Source organism: Tachypleus tridentatus, chromosome 6, assembly GCF_004210375.1.
Source record: "Tachypleus tridentatus isolate NWPU-2018 chromosome 6, ASM421037v1, whole genome shotgun sequence".
NCBI classification, from domain to species: domain Eukaryota; kingdom Metazoa; phylum Arthropoda; class Merostomata; order Xiphosura; family Limulidae; genus Tachypleus; species Tachypleus tridentatus.
Window position 1 is genome coordinate 92,136,087 of NC_134830.1, and position 15,984 is coordinate 92,152,070.

General features: G+C 34.0%; 1 protein-coding gene across 5 annotated transcripts in view; it reads left to right on the top strand.

Annotated features, from left to right (window-relative positions):
* Positions 1 to 15,984, top strand: part of LOC143253045 (conserved oligomeric Golgi complex subunit 5-like) — a 94,232-nt gene that overhangs the window by 35,437 nt on the left and 42,811 nt on the right. For 3 of the 5 annotated variants that reach the window (XM_076506151.1, XM_076506154.1, XM_076506153.1), the window contains 3 exons: positions 645 to 835; positions 1,875 to 2,005; positions 15,404 to 15,572. In XM_076506151.1, the coding sequence (XP_076362266.1) occupies positions 645 to 835; positions 1,875 to 2,005; positions 15,404 to 15,572 (491 nt within the window). The remainder of the gene's footprint in view (positions 1 to 644; positions 836 to 1,874; positions 2,006 to 15,403; positions 15,573 to 15,984) is intronic. The other 2 variants (XM_076506152.1, XM_076506155.1) reach the window with 1 other exon arrangement.

Genomic DNA, 15,984 nt, shown 5'->3' on the forward strand with positions numbered 1-15,984 from the left:
TTATAAAACTACTAGCTCAAGCTATTATTTTTCTCATTTCTGATTATCTTTGTATAATATCTATAAAAGAAATAAGTAAAATAAATATATATTAAATGTAAAATTTACTGGAAATATTTAACTACAGATATAGCAGTATAAATTCAAAAATACATGTACATTAGAAATAACTTTTAACATTTGTTTTCAAATGTTATGTTCAATCAAGTTGTGTTCTTGATTAAAATATTTATGTATGTATGTATGTATTATGAACTTGTATTTATGTTTGATTTTAAAGTATTTATATTTATCTTTAAACTATCAAAGGTGTAAAAAGTTTGGTACATAAATGTCACTATGATATCATTAACTGTTTCAATAAAAATATAGGTTTTAAAGCTATTGAGAAATAGATACAAAATATTATTAATTAATAAAAGCTTCCAAACTATTAAATTAAGTCACCTGTTATAGACCTAAAATAAAAAAAATCACAGAAACAAGCTAATAAAAAAATTTTAGATCTTCATATCATGTTCATGCAAGTTAATTTGCATGAATATTTTTAGTGGATTTTAATTAAAATTGCATTAATTCTGACATTTGTATAAGTATTAATTCTTTTTTTAATGTGACCAAGGCACATATTTTTTTCCCATCAGGTTGAAAGGTAGGGTTACTGAGCCTTATAGAAAAGTTGAGAATCAGACAGTGATGCTGATGAGGCTACAAGAGACTTGTGACCTTCTTCGTCGAATTAGCAGTATTTTCAAACTAACCCTTCGACTCCAGAATCAGATTCAAGGAGGATTACGGGAGATCACAAAAGCTGCTCAGAGTATAAATGAATTAGGTTAGATAAGTGATCAGAATTAATAATTGATTGTATAGTGAAATGCTGAATAGATCTATTATACAGGGTGTTCAGAAAGTCACTGTGCACTTATATATTTTTTAACAGACATGTTTCAGTATAAAATACAGGAGGTAAATATGAATGACAGTTATAAACAATGTTGAAAGTGACCCCTGTTGGCATCAATACAGGTTTGGATCCTTCCTATTTTGTTTCTAAACACTGTTATCAGTTGCTGGCTTGAAATAGACTGAATGAATGCTGTTATTGCTGATTACAAAACTGCACAGTGACTTTCCAAACACCCTGTATAAAAAGATTGTGCCATCTTTTTCTGACACTTCTCATAAAGTATAAGCATAATTCATTAAGAAAGATCAAAACACTTTAAAAGAAGTTAAAGTACTACAGGAAATAAATCAATTAGTTGCTTTGTAATTTTCTTTGTGAACTTTTTCTTAAATTATGTCTGGTGTGTTACTAGGATATAAAACAGAATCATAATGCTAGCATGATTTATGTCTTCCTCTTGATTGTTTTAAATAACATATCTATAATGTGTGAAAATAAAATTGTGATTGATTTATAATTGATATAAACCCTGATTCAAAATATACTGAATTTAGCAAAAACAATATGAGTTTATACAAGTATGAAATGCACCTATATTCATAATCAGAGTTAAAAAACTTTCCAAACAGTAGATGTTTGTAGCATAATTTGATTGCCTCAAGTATCATTTACTATGCATGGCAGAAACATGAGCTTAAAATACTTAGGATAAATGAATATAATTTCAAGTTACAATTTGAAATGGTTCTAGAAAGAAAAAAACAATTTTGATATATTTCAATTTTCTGGTTGTTACCAGGTTGGTCTCATTGACCAATCTCATTTTGAGTTAAGGTAGAGAAAGTACCTGATGAAAAATAGTTTTACTAGAGAAAAACGTTTCAAACATAATCAGGAGGTTTTAGGGATTACACAAATGGAAACATTTATTAAATATAATCAAATGTGTTATGTTATTTTACAGTATACTTAACTGAAGGTGTTGATTTGTCTGATCTTGAACCTATCAAGAAAGATCAAAACTTTATACATGAAGCAAGAAATAAAGTTGAACAGGATGCTGAACAAATGCTGGAGATGGGAATGGAATCCCAGGTAATAATTTTCTATGTTTGACGTAAAAAAGTAGATGGTTAACCCTACTGTGACTGGTCACTGGTCAAAGGCCATATTATTTGTTGACTCAAATTCAAAATTTTATTTAAATACTCTTTTATGAATTTATGTCCATTAGTTTGGTATTAAGCTGTAGATTATAATTCATATTTTAAAAGTAAATATTTAAAAAAAACACATATAAACATTGATTTTTTTGTGTCACGTGGTATGTTTAATGTTGCACTGGTTCAAATTAGATCTTTATGATGTCAAAATACAGAGGCTATAGTTTTGTGTGAATTAAGAACTCAGATTCTTGATATTTAAATGCTTGAATATAAAATAAGAACCTCTTGCCTTTTCTATATAACGAGATATCACTGATATGCTGAATCACAGTGGCACCTGCTCACCTCATTTGATTTTTGGAAACAGTTCCTTGTATACATTTAATTCTATATATGATATGTGAATAACCAATCAAAAGCGTAGACTGTCCCACAGTTGGTTTTCACGGCAATATTCAAATATAGCAGCAGCATCTCTTTCTTTCAGGAAAAAATACTAGTCCACTAAAACAGCCATGACAAGTCACTTTATAAGGACTAAAGGTCAGTTTTATATTCTTGGATACAGTACATTAGTGTGTGTGTGCCACATCACTGTAACTACTATTTTAGCCAGCAGTGGCTGAAAGGTCAGTATAACAAAAATATTAAATATACATAATTGTATAATGTTTTGGCATTTATGTTTTTGAGTTATAATTTGTAGTCATTCTAGAAAAAATAGCATAACTTGTATTTACTTACTAATTTTTTACAGTCATTACAAGATTGGTCAAATCTGTCGACCACATGCAAAATTCAGATTTGATTGTGAAAATAACAGATAAAATAGAATGTTTTTTTTTCTTAAAAACATTTGATAATTAAGCTACTTTAGAAAACAATCAACAAGACAAACTATTTTGCTGTTACATTACAAACTGCAATAATTTCACTTAAAAAATAAATGCCACTTTACTCTTTATGGCTAAACTCACAAACACACCATCTGGATCTGTCTTACTATATCTCTCACTAACTTAACTTGTTTTTACTTTATCTAACTTTTCTTAACTACTCAAACTACATTTTGCATATGCATTTATAGATAGCTCAACTGAGGCCTACAAATTTTCACACATTTATGAGATAATGTGAGGTAATAATACTTGAGAAATTTAGAAGGTTTTACTAACATGACCCAATAATATTACAAGCATCAATTCACAATTGAATTACACAAAGGGATTTGTACAGTTATTTAAACAAACCAGTAATAAACTGTCAATTCTAAAAAGAGTTAAATTTAACATTTGCACCATACTTAAACAGAAACAGTTTTGTATATCTTATAAAAGCTTACTTCATCTGTGCAACTTAGCTCAACTTCACTTCTTGATTAGCACTTAAGATGTTTATACATGTTTTTTGCTGCAGTTTTGCTCACAGAATTATAAGTTCCATCAGTTACTTGTTTTTTAGAGAAGTTTTTTTTTAGTTTGTAATACTTAGTTCTCTAACTTTTCATTCATACAAGTCAATATTATGTCTTTAATAATTTTTTTTTCCTTTTCAGTATGAACGTTTTTATTATTTTCACTCATAATTATCATAAATTCAGAATTTATTGTTATTACTACTCATCTTGTAGCAGTTACCCAGTTTGCCTACATGGGCTCTTGTCCCCCAGTAACTGGCAGGAGATGTTATGGTCTTGTAAAGTTGACTTTACATTTGTCTGAAAACTGTCCTGTCATGCCTTGTTCAGAGGTATCTGAACAAAAACATGATGATTTCAACAAGCTGATACCTCCCCAGTTTTATGCCACAGAGTCATGTTCAGCTCCAGTGGATGTGCCCATACCTCCTCTTTTCATGGAATTTATCAACCATTTTTGTTATGTTTTTCTTGCCTCTCATTTCTTTTGATACCTCTTTAAAGGGTTGAAGTGACACATTTTCAACCTCATATATTAGATATTGGGATCCATGTCATTAGGTTTGCAGACCAGCTATGTTATGTAAGCAGTATGCTTTGATCTCCATGTAATACAGAAGTCCATGCTTTGGTTTACAACTATTCTCAGTTTCCTCTTTTTTTCTTTTTTAACTTGCATCAATTGGATCCTTTTTTGTCTCAGTGGGGCTTGGATCCTAATACTGTTGTATCTTTATGACGTGGTATTCTCTTCTTCCTTCCTTTTCCTCTGTTTGCTTTTTGTCTGAAGCCCTTCATCTTTTTTCTGAGAAATTTGTGGTGGAGACTCATGCTCTAATGTTTTCCATTCTAGCATGATTGTTCTCTATTACCAAACATGGCACCTGTGGTTTTGGGATCTTTTAAGTCGGTATTCCCTTTTGTCCTGTGTCTGTTTACCCCAACATCTTCTGGGACTTACATATGACTCCCTTTTAAGGCAAGATGTCTGTGGGGCCTTACTGACTCTTTTTGCACTCCTCCCTTTCCTGATTGGATTTTTATTTCTCTCAATCTCCTCATGAGTCTTCTTCTTTATTTAGTTTCCCTCTTTCGTTGCCTTTACAGGTTTCTGCTTCATGGTTATCTAAGATCAACTATTTGTTTTGTTTTGTTTTGTTTTTGATAAATTTGGGATCTGTGACAGTCCCAGTAATTATATGGCAGGTAAGGGTCTGGTGGGGAATATGCTTTTTCACATTGCCATGATGTGAGGGTCTTTCACTACAAACTCTTGGGCTCTGCAAATTCTCTGTGAAGGGTTCATTCTTCATTTTTCTTTTCTATCACCTCCTCCTATTTCCTTTATTTCTTCTTCTCCTAAGGATTCCATTTCTAGCCAGTGTCTGTCTGTTTGTGCTGTGGAAGGGGTGGATCCTTTTCAGCCAGGTTTTTATTCTTGTTTGTTTATTTTCCCCAAGAAGACTTGAGACTGACAGCTTATCATCAGTTTTTCTTCTGTGAACTGCTTTCTTGACCATCCTAAGTTTACCATAGGGTCATTCCTAGAGAGTGCTATTGAAAAGAGAAGATATTAGCAAGCTAAGTTCTTATAAAATTGTGTATTTTGAAAGTTATTTGATTTTATTATTTTTAGAGTTGAATAACAAAAAATTAACAAGATTTAGTGAGACTGGGACTAAAATAGTAGGTATAAGCTTTTAATTTAGATTTTAGTAGTACAACATGTAATATAACATTAGATTAGGCTTAGTATATGTAACAGTTCTTTAGGCTTGGTTATATAATTCAACTTGCAGTGAGATTTGAAGACAAACTAGATACATTGTTTTATTTAGTAAATACAGTCTAAAAACTAGTTAAATGTCAAGCTTAGGCTTAACAGTGTTGACAACAAGCTACTGGTATTTGATTAAGTGTTTATTTTAAGTTTACAAATAATACAGTGGTTAAGAATAATTCAGGGGTTAATTGTCCCCAGATTAAGTGTGATAGGTGCAAGGAATGGTTTTCTCTGGGACCTCTGGACTACTATGCACTTTTAAGGAAGCTAGTAGTGAAGATGTTCAATTTATCTGTAGAATTTGCAGACTGGAGGAAATTAAAGTTGAGGAAATAGATAAAGAGAAGTATAAACTTGAATATGACAGCAGGATTGCAAGAGGAACTTAAGCTTTTATATGCAAGGGGTAGCATCAGCTAAGATTAACAATCACGTTCAGGAAGTTAGAAAGGGTAGTATTATTAGAGTTAAAAGCAGAGTACTTAATTGCAAAGGTCATATAATAGTGGTCAACAGATTTCAGCCTTTGGCTTATGTAGATAAGGAACTATTATGGGGGAGGGAAAGCAAAAGGAGTACAGAAGTATAAGGATTATGATTTAAAAGAGGTTATAGTTATAGATGATACCTTGATATGGCATATGGATAGAATAACTGTGGGGCAAATAGGCAGAAAAAGATTACGTTACCTTGGAGCACAAGTGGAAGGCATAACTGACAGAACAAGAGATATGATGAAGGAGACTGACAATGATGCAATTTTTGTTGTGCACATAGGAAGTAATGATATAGAGAGAATAAATCAGAGGAACAAATTAATAAGCACAAGGGGTTGCTAAAAGTATTTCACACTAAAGGCCATAAATTAATTGTATCATGGATACTGCCAAGAATTAATTGCAGAAATGAAGTTTTGAGTAAATCACTATTGCTAAATACTAGGCTGAAATTAATATGTAAGTATGAGCAGGTTAGCTGGTTGAACTTGTGATAACAATTCAATGGGAGGAGGAAATGTTTTGGAATGCATGGTGTACACACTGGTATGAAAAAGTCTAGCATATTTGCAAGGTCTTTTAACTTGGCTCAAAGAGAAGTTTTAAACTAGGTCTAAATAGTGATGAGCAAAACTAAACTAAATGATAAAAATAGAAAAGTAGAGGAAAGTGTAAAATGTGAAATAGTATAAAAGTAGTTATAAAAATAGGCTTAATTGTTACTATTGTAATGCTAGAAGTATAAGAAATAAGATAGAAGACTTTAGAGTACTGGTAGAAATGGAAGATTTTGATGTAATGGGAATAAAACATGGTTAAATCTAGATTATTATAATGTACAAAATTTCTTTAAAATACATGGTTATTTAATAGGAACAAAGTAGTAAAGAGAGAGGGAAGGAGTGGATCTGTATGTAATGTGTGAATTACATCCTGTTGATGTTGAGAATATTGCACATAATAGTTAGGATATGGTATCCATTTGAGAGAGTCTGTCAGTGGATATCAAGGAAAAAAGCTTTTAGTAGAATTTGTTACTAACCACTAGATGAAACTGATGAAATTGGTGAGAAACTTTACAGTGAGATTAAGATTTTAACTGTTAATGAAGTCATGACTATGGGTAATTTAATTTCAGGTGTATTGATTGAGAAATGCTCGAGTCCACACCATTAAGGAAAAAGGTTTCTAAAAACTCTTCAAGAGGGATTTCTTAACCAGTTGGTCAAGGAAGCTACTAGAAACAATGCCATTTTAGACTTATTGTTAATTTCTAATAAAGAAATGGTTGAGAGGTTGGAAATTTGTTACATATGATCATTTCTTTATTAATTTTGATGTTTTGCTACTTATGGAAATCGGAAATAATGATACTTTGCTTCCAAATTTTAAAAAAGCAAATTTTGAAAAGATGAAAAAGAATTATTTGTTGTGAGTTGAGCAGTTCAGTTATTTGGGGACACTGAGCAAATATGAAAATTTTTAAAGAAATTTTTTTTTGAGTATTCAGAACAAACCTCTTGGTGTGGATGTCTATACATGGTGAGGGGATCTTTCAGAGAAGTTTCTATTTTTTCAGTCTACCTCCTCTGGAATCTGAATTTTCACCCACATCTCTGCTATGAGTGGTGACCTGTGAAGGGTAGGAAAGGATCCTAGTGATTGACAGATCTAACCCCAATACACCACATTGGCCTTGAATTCCTGTAGACAGGTGGCCTCCTCCCATGATCTGTTGTTTGGTCCTGTGGGGCTAGGGTCAACTGAGTTACAGTGTTGGGTATTTTCAGGGGTTGCTGTGGACATTGTGTCTGCTGGTGTTGGGGTATAGTGCTCACAAAACTCTGGCATTGCTGCAATGTTCTTTGTTTCCTATTGTAGTGCAACCCCTCATAGGGCTCCATGGTGGGTGGGGTCAGTGGGAACCGAAATATCCTTTCTTTATTATGGATCGCCCAAATAAAAATAAAACTGTGAAAAACAGACCATAGGTAAACTACCACGTCTTTGAGATTCTGAACAGAAAGCTTCAACATCTGTACCTTATTTTCTGATACTGCATTCTCTTTCAGAAAATCTTAAGAGCAAATGTCTTCATTTTTTTATTCAAAAGGGACTAAATGGGCTTGCTGGTTCTCTCAGTCAAAAAGCTCCATTTTGGTGACATATTGGTGGAAACATCCATTCCTAAACACAGTGAACTCCTCTTGCATTTGAAGGCCATTGGGGATATACCTATTGAGGTTACTCCCCATGCTACTTTAAATTCATCATGAGAAGTTATTATTGAGAGGGATTTGAAAAACAGCCTCAAGTGAGAGATCTTCACTGGTTTCTCCACCCAAGGAGTTTTTGCAGTAAGGCATATCTCCACTCACAAAGATGGAATTCTGATGCCGAGCAGTTTCCTAATTTTGATGTTTATATCACCATGTTCACCTGCCACCATCAAAACAGGTTATCCAAAATATATAACCAAAACAGGTTTGGTTATATATTCCAAACTCTCTCAGATGTTTCCAATGTCAACAATTAAGTCACTCAAACGTGTGCTTCTTGCAGTGGCAAGGATCATGATGCCCATGAGTGTGAAATAGTGTTAATTGTAGTGACTCTCACCCAATTTACTTTTGTTCATGCCCTAGGTGGGTGGGGAAAAAAAAAAAGTGGTACAGTATTTGAAAACAGTTCACAACATTTTTTACTCTGAGGCTTGAAAGTTACTGTCCACCACACCATCTTGGACTTATGCTGCTGCACTTCTTTCCACTGCTGCAGTGGGCATGCCAATGGATGTGTCTGTGCCTCCTAAAGAACTGTTCTAAAACCATGTGAAAGGTCTTTTGCCCTCAATGGTTAAGAAAGTTGATGAATCAGCATCAACACCCATCTCTGTCCCTAACATACATTCCAGCAGATCCCTGGATCAACTTCTTTTGGTTTCAGCTTCGAGTGTTTCTTCAGGTGTATCTTCTTCTCTGTCTCTGAGATGTAGAATGATCATTTGTTGACCTCTTCAGTTACCGGAATTTTCTTTCAATGACAGAGGCCTGCTCAATTGACCCAGAGCAGAATCCATGTAGGTCACTAGACCTCCCTTGAATAAAGACAGTAAAGAAATAAGATGTGGTCATAAACAGAAGGGCTTTCCACTCAATTCACCTACACATGAATAAAAGTGGCCACTTTGATACTGTGGAACTGCCAAGGTTTACATTCTTATCTGGTTGACATTAAAGCACTGATTGATTATTTTCATCCTCTATGTTTTTCCTTACAGGAAACATTTTTGAAGTGTACCTTGAACAGTGGACAAATACCAACAGTTTGGAAATTAGCTAATATCACTCCTATCTTTAGTGGAAGTAATAGAAGTTGTCCTAGCAATATAGATTTAGGCAAGGTGGAAGCTATCCTCAGTTGACAGTTTTATTTTTCAAATTGAGTGTTTGACATAGAGAATGGATTGCCTGTGGATGTTTTGAAGGCAGTAAATTTAAATGGGTTTAAAAGTAAGCTTGATAAATATATGAATGCTAAGGCTGATTTAATTTTTATTTATTTAATAATTTTTAGTCTGATTTGGAGGATGGTACAGTTGAGATGAACCAACAGGATCATAGTTGTCCTTAAATATTATGTTATCTCTTTGAGTTTTCATTCATGGTCTGTGGATGACAAAGGTAGGTGTCTCGAATGCATACGTGCACACTTCCCTCCTTCCAGCATCCTGGTTTGTTTGTTTGTTTGTTTGTTTTTTATTTTGTCCTTTGGAGCTGTAGCAACCAGTTCTACACTCTTCCATTCAAAGTGGCTTCACTTCTACAGAGTTTTTTGTTGAGTAGTAAAGATTTTTACCCATTTTATCAATTCCAGGGGCCTTCATTTCAATCATTAAATGGATGACTGGCTGCTTCTAGCTCCTTTGCATGCCATCTCTTTCTTTGACACTCAGTATCTTCATCGAGAATCTATGTGGTTAGGAGATGTTCTTCCTCTACCTCACTCAACACTTTATTCATTTTGGGGTATTTTTCCATTCCTATCTCATTGAGATTCAACCTTTTCTTCTCATTCTGTGATCTATGGGGCTTCTAGTTTGGACTGTTTCGTCCTTTCATTTTTGAACTGTATGAGAAGTTCTATCTCTTTTGAAAATGTAGGCATCCTTGGGAACCCTCATTTCCCTTGTTTGAGCACATATGCAGCCTTTTCAATTAGAGTTACAAGATCAGTGGAAGCTTATTTGGGATCTCTTGGACACCCTTATTCATCTTCCTCCTTCCCTGCATGCATACTTCACCAGGTGATTAAACTGAGACAGAGTGGAGTTTCTCTTCCTTTCCTTGTCCAGATATGCACCTTTTCACAAATGCTTCTCTTCAGTGTTGTGATATCTAGAGATGTAGGAAATGTGGGTATTTTGAACTGCTGCAGAGTTGTCTCTGCATATCAGTCTCCTCGGTTTGCTTGAAGTTTGTTAAACTTTGATTCATTTCCTTCTTTTTCTGTGTAACTGGTCGATTATGATCCAGTTTGGCAACCCTTGCACATCAACTGGCAAGGAGTCAGTCAGTTAACTCAGCCATCACAATTGTTTGATGGCATATCATATACTAGGTGCCCCACATCTGGTCCCAGATCATTTATCACACCCCTACTGGGTTATTTCCAAAGAGTGGCCCTTTGACCCTGAGGTGTTCAGTTGACACTGTTAGCAATGGAGTACTCCAGAGCTGGATGCATTTTCTACCCACCAATGCTCCCCAGGTTTTGATCTACTGTTCCTCATCCTTTTGATGTATTTTTCAATGCCCTCAATCAGGATTGGGAAACCATTATCTTTATGTATATCCTCCCATTTGTCTTATTCATCATGTTCTTGCCATTACCTGAACTACTACTTGTTGAGTCCTCTTGTTGACTTCACTTTGCTACCTGCCACAGCCTTGATTTTCACTTTGCATCCACTCCTACTGATACCTCTTTTTTATCTTCCTCTCTCACTAACCCACTTCAGACAACCTCATTCTAGCATATTACATCCTTTCCTTCCCATGCTTTTTTTCACCAGTGTCTTATGTCTAGTTCTTTTCTAGATGGATTGGGTTCCTGCACTATTTTTTCATCCATGTCAGATTACTAACATAAGTGATATGCCTATCATTGTTTGTCTTCTTTTCATTTTTTCCCCATCCCATCCTACTCTTGTGCATCTGATTTTCTTCCATATTTGGCTTTTTGACAAGGGACTGTCAGTATCCATTATTGCTGATTACCACATGGGATTGTTAGCCACATTTTCTTGTACACTGTGTCTTAACTTTTCAGGACCTCACCCTTTTGCTTTGTTTTTTCTGCCTTTGTCATTCTCTTCATTCTGCAGCCTTCCCTGAAGAAAACCTCGGTGTCGTTCTCTGTGCCCTCACTCTTCCTCCCTTTGAGCCCATTTCATCCTGTTCCTTATATCATTTTTCATTAAAGATCTTTTTCCTCTTTGTGTTGTGAATGTCGATGTTCAGCTTTGTTTACCTTCATCTTCTTTTAAACATTATGTCACCAGTCCTTTGTAATGCTTTCCTGGTATCAGTCTTTCCTGCCTAAAACTTGGTCATCATGAGGGCATATTTTTCTTTCACTCCATTTCTCATGTTTGTCTTCTTTCCAGTCCAGATCATCTCTTATTTCCTGTCCCAGATCTCAAGTGTCATGTAGGTCATATGGCTCCATTCTGAACTTCACATTTGTTTATTCTTTGGAACCCTTCCTTTTCCTGTGATATTTCTTCTATTACCCTTATGGGTTGTATTTGCCAGCTGATTCATCTGACTTATTCTCTTTCTTCTCATTATTTTCTTCTTTTCCAAGCCTCCTTCCATTAAATCTCTCACCTTACCATGTTTCTTTCTGGCTGTCCATTTCCCTCACCCCTTAGAAGATATAGTTTGTGCTTGTGTGTGGATATATATTTATATATATTTCCCCATATATTTATCTAATGTTATCTATGTCATCTCTCTGTTTTTTGTCCTGGAGGTTACACTCTACATCCTGTCACCATCTTGAGCACCAGTTTGAATTGAAGTGGATAGGTTCTCATTTTATACAATGTTTGTTTGTTTTTTGCAGAGAGCTTTCTGACATATACAGATCCTGCTTTATGTCAAGTGTTGTCTTGAATCGGCACTGTCTAGCCATTCAGGTGAATCACACACATCAATGAGATGGTGGTTCTGGCAAACTTCTTTTAGGTTCTTCCTCTTAGTGTTTTGCATCATAAATATGTTCATCCTGGACTGACATAATGGGATTGCTGCCCATCCTTGCTGCTCCTTTGTTTGGTTGTGTCAGAAACAGTCTGCTTTTCTGTTTAAGATTTTGTTATTGTCTGTTGTGCTGTCTTTAGTGTTGCATTTCTCCAGACTCTTCCCCTTCCCCCTTTTTATTTACTACTTACTAACTGCTTTCTGCTGAGGTGGTGCACCATGGAGGCTTCTTTTTGAGTGTATGTAATTCCATACAGTTGAGAGTGCAGCAGTGGTATACAAACACTCCTGTCTAAACCTGATGTTCATTTCAGATACAGATGGGCAAGATGATTTTTTGCCACAGTGCAGATCACCCCTCTGACTGACACTATTTTTTCTACTGTTACCTAGATGTTGGTTCCTCTGAGGTAGTGGTGTTTGTTGGATCTTGACAAGCCACTTAAATCCTCACATGTAAGTGGCCTATGTACCCTTTTCCAACTGCAGACTGAACAATTCATTCCCAGCGGAGTTGCTATCTGCCTTCCCACCATCATCCAGATTCTGATTCTTTGGGTGGTATTGGCATTAATTAAGTTGGACATGCATGCATGATGATGCAGTTCCTTGGAAAAGATCTTCCTTTTCAGTTCCTGTGTCTGATGTAAACAGTATAAAACTCCCTTCCTACCATGGACCAATATTCATATCATAGTACAGTTGGTGTTGGTTGAGGTAGAACTCCCCATTTTGGTCTTCTGCACCCTAACCATCCTACACCAGGATGTGGTTCCTTATATGCTTCCATCCTCATTGCAGCAATCAAATTCACAGTTAGAAAAACACACATTCATTAGGCATAACCCTGTATTGAGCAATAAACTACAAATTACTAACTATAGTACAAGTATTATGTAAAATACAGTGATATTTTAACCCACCATACATTATGTATGTGTGTGTGTTTGTATCATTAGTGCCCATAAAATCTATGTAATTTATCTGAGTCTCTAAATAAGATATAAGTGAGTTGCAAAAATTCCCATTCCTTTATTCCTTTTCAAAGCAGTGACTTAGTTATCACACTTCAACAGTTTTGGTAAAATTATTACTTTCTCCTTCAAGATATTTACAAGTGACTGTCAAATTTATTTAGAGAGGAAACTGCTATTTCTATTGGATGTAAATGCATGCTAATTCATGATGTTAGAAAAATGTGTAGGTTCAAGAAGCTTTGATAGAAATGAAAAAAAACCTGTAACCCGAGTGCTTTTAAAAGGTGGATCTTTCTTTAGTTTGCTTCTAAAGAAGAAAGGTTATAGGGTTTTTATTTCAACACATGCTAATAGTAGTGAGAAGGTCTAGATAAGAAGGTTCAAAAGAATGGAATAGTGAGAGGAGCCACTCTAGTAGATTTACCAAAAATATTGACTTATCAGTAAATCATGAAGGGTGGAAAACTCTTATTTTATGTTCATCTTGTCCATATCTCAAATTCATTTTGTTGGTCAATGTACAGATTGTACGTTAGATGTGATAAAATGTAAACTGAGCAATAAGAGGAGCACATTTTATGTGAAACACAAAAATTGATATTTAGTTTTTGCATTTTTTTTAAGATAACATATATATATATAGTATTAAAATGTCAACTATAAACTTTGTTTCAATGCCAGTTTTATTGACATAAGTAATAATGAAGTTGTTTAATAAAATTGGGAAAATAACTCCAAAACAACATAACATATGCACTTTAACCTGCCTAAAGTGAAAGGGTTAATATACAGAATAGTTGGTAAACCAGCAAGTTAGTCTTCTTGTTTCGGAGTAGATCAGACAACCATAGTGTGAACTAGAAAAAATTACATTTGTAATTCTAAAAATTTTAGGAGTGAAAGTAAAGAAGAATTTATATATATAAAAGCCACTGTTTGTTGTTAGTGCTGGATGTGCTGAATACTCTCAGTGGATAGAGGATTCTAACCTCAAGCAGAAGTCTTGTGTTCAAGTATAACCTACAGTTGGGATTTTTTGAAACTTGTTTTTGTTGATAGAGAAAGCTCTGAGTATTTTGAAGAGCATGAAATGCCATGTTATATTAAATTAATATTTATTAATACTGGATTTCAAAGTGGCTCAGTGATTAACCCTTTCGGCACGGTTGGCAACCGCAGTCGACTTGAAGGCTCAGCACGGCAGGCGACCTTTCCTGTTATTCTCATGTATTTAACATATTTAGTATTGGGTACAATCACTGAATATTTCAGGGACTTTTGTTGAGTTATTGCCGAGATATCATGCTTTTAATACTGATATTGTAATTAGTTGAAGTGTCAAACATATGTATTCAGAGCTATGCCAAACATTAAAAGTTGTTATTCAAAGCCGAAAGGGTTAAAGTTTTTTACTTTCATATCGAAGTTTCACATTCAAATCCCAATTATTTGGGGATTTTGTTTTTGTTTTCTTTTAAACAAATGACCATATTTACAGCATATTATTTTAATACCTATTTAGGTTAAATCAGGAATTTGAAGTAATGGATAACATTCATATTAAAAGATGGTATGTTTACGGCATCAAGCCACCTCAGCTTTTTATTTCAGTGGAACACTTCTAACACCAACTATGAAATAAATTCTAAGTAAAACTAAAAATTAGTTCATAAACAGTGCAATAAAGAAAATATTGTTTGTCAGAAAAAGAAAACTAGATAAATGACAAGACAACATCAAGAAAGTTTAGTAAACGTTAAAATAACTGCAACAGAGGGAAAAACAATACACACAGTGAAATGAAGCTTCTGAAGAAACAGACATTCCAACTGGTTCTGGCTTACCTATATATCTGTATATAATATGACTTTTCTTTGCATTGAGAGAGTAAATAAGCTAGTATGTGTTATCAGCTGCATTACACCTACTGTATCCAGTGCCAGTAGGGTTTTTCACCTAATACTGAGGCTTATCACACTGGCTGGGATACAACAGGCATAATAGTGATTTTGTCATATATTTTTTCATAAAGTTGAGTAATTTTAAAGTGGTTAGTATTTTAAGTTTTTCTATGGACTATTAAAATTTGGATTCAGTTAAAACACCTTTGTAATAAAATAGAAAATAGGAACATCTTGCATATTGTGAATCTCTTTCTATACTTTATGAATCTAGAATAATTGTTACTGAGAAACATTGAAATATTTTAGTATTTCATTATTATTTACTGACACAATTTATTGTGATGTGTGTAAAACACTTAACTTTGTTTAAAAATAATTCATTTTTATATGTAAACCTTTACTCAGTGTATAGCTGTGTTTGTTTATGCATTTATATTATAATGTGTGTGTAAAATCAAATTTAGGACAATTTTTTTTTTCTAGAATCAAACACAAGTTGCAACTGCTCTCCAAGTCTTCCATAACTTACAAGTGCTTCAAGCAAAAATATGTAAAGTAGTAGAACAAGTTAAAAACAGACTGAAGAAAAATGTAAATGAAGCTTTGGACATCAAGGGTTTGATAACAAACCCTGTATCGGCTTCTTCCAGAGGTTAGAATTAAGACCATTTTTCACAAGTTTATTATAAACAGATGCAAATCATATGAGATAAAATTCACCAATATCGTATTAGTAAATGCTACTTAATGTGCAATTATTGAAATGTTTTATAATTTCATGGTTAAAACTATTGGAAACATTTTTGTTAGCAACTGTAAGAACGGGTTGGTACTCAGTAGCTTTAATTTTTTGTTAGACTTCCACTATTTTCTAACATTCTAGGAAATTTGAACTTTGTATGTATTTTGTTGGTTGTTGGCTGGGGTTTGTCTCAGTTTGCATTTCCAGCAGCCTAAAAATTCTAGACCAAAGAAACAGGAACTGACTTGTAAAAAAACAGTAAGGTGTTGCTGTTTCAACAGCTTAAATAATCTTTCATATAAGAAACACTACAAATTAAAGA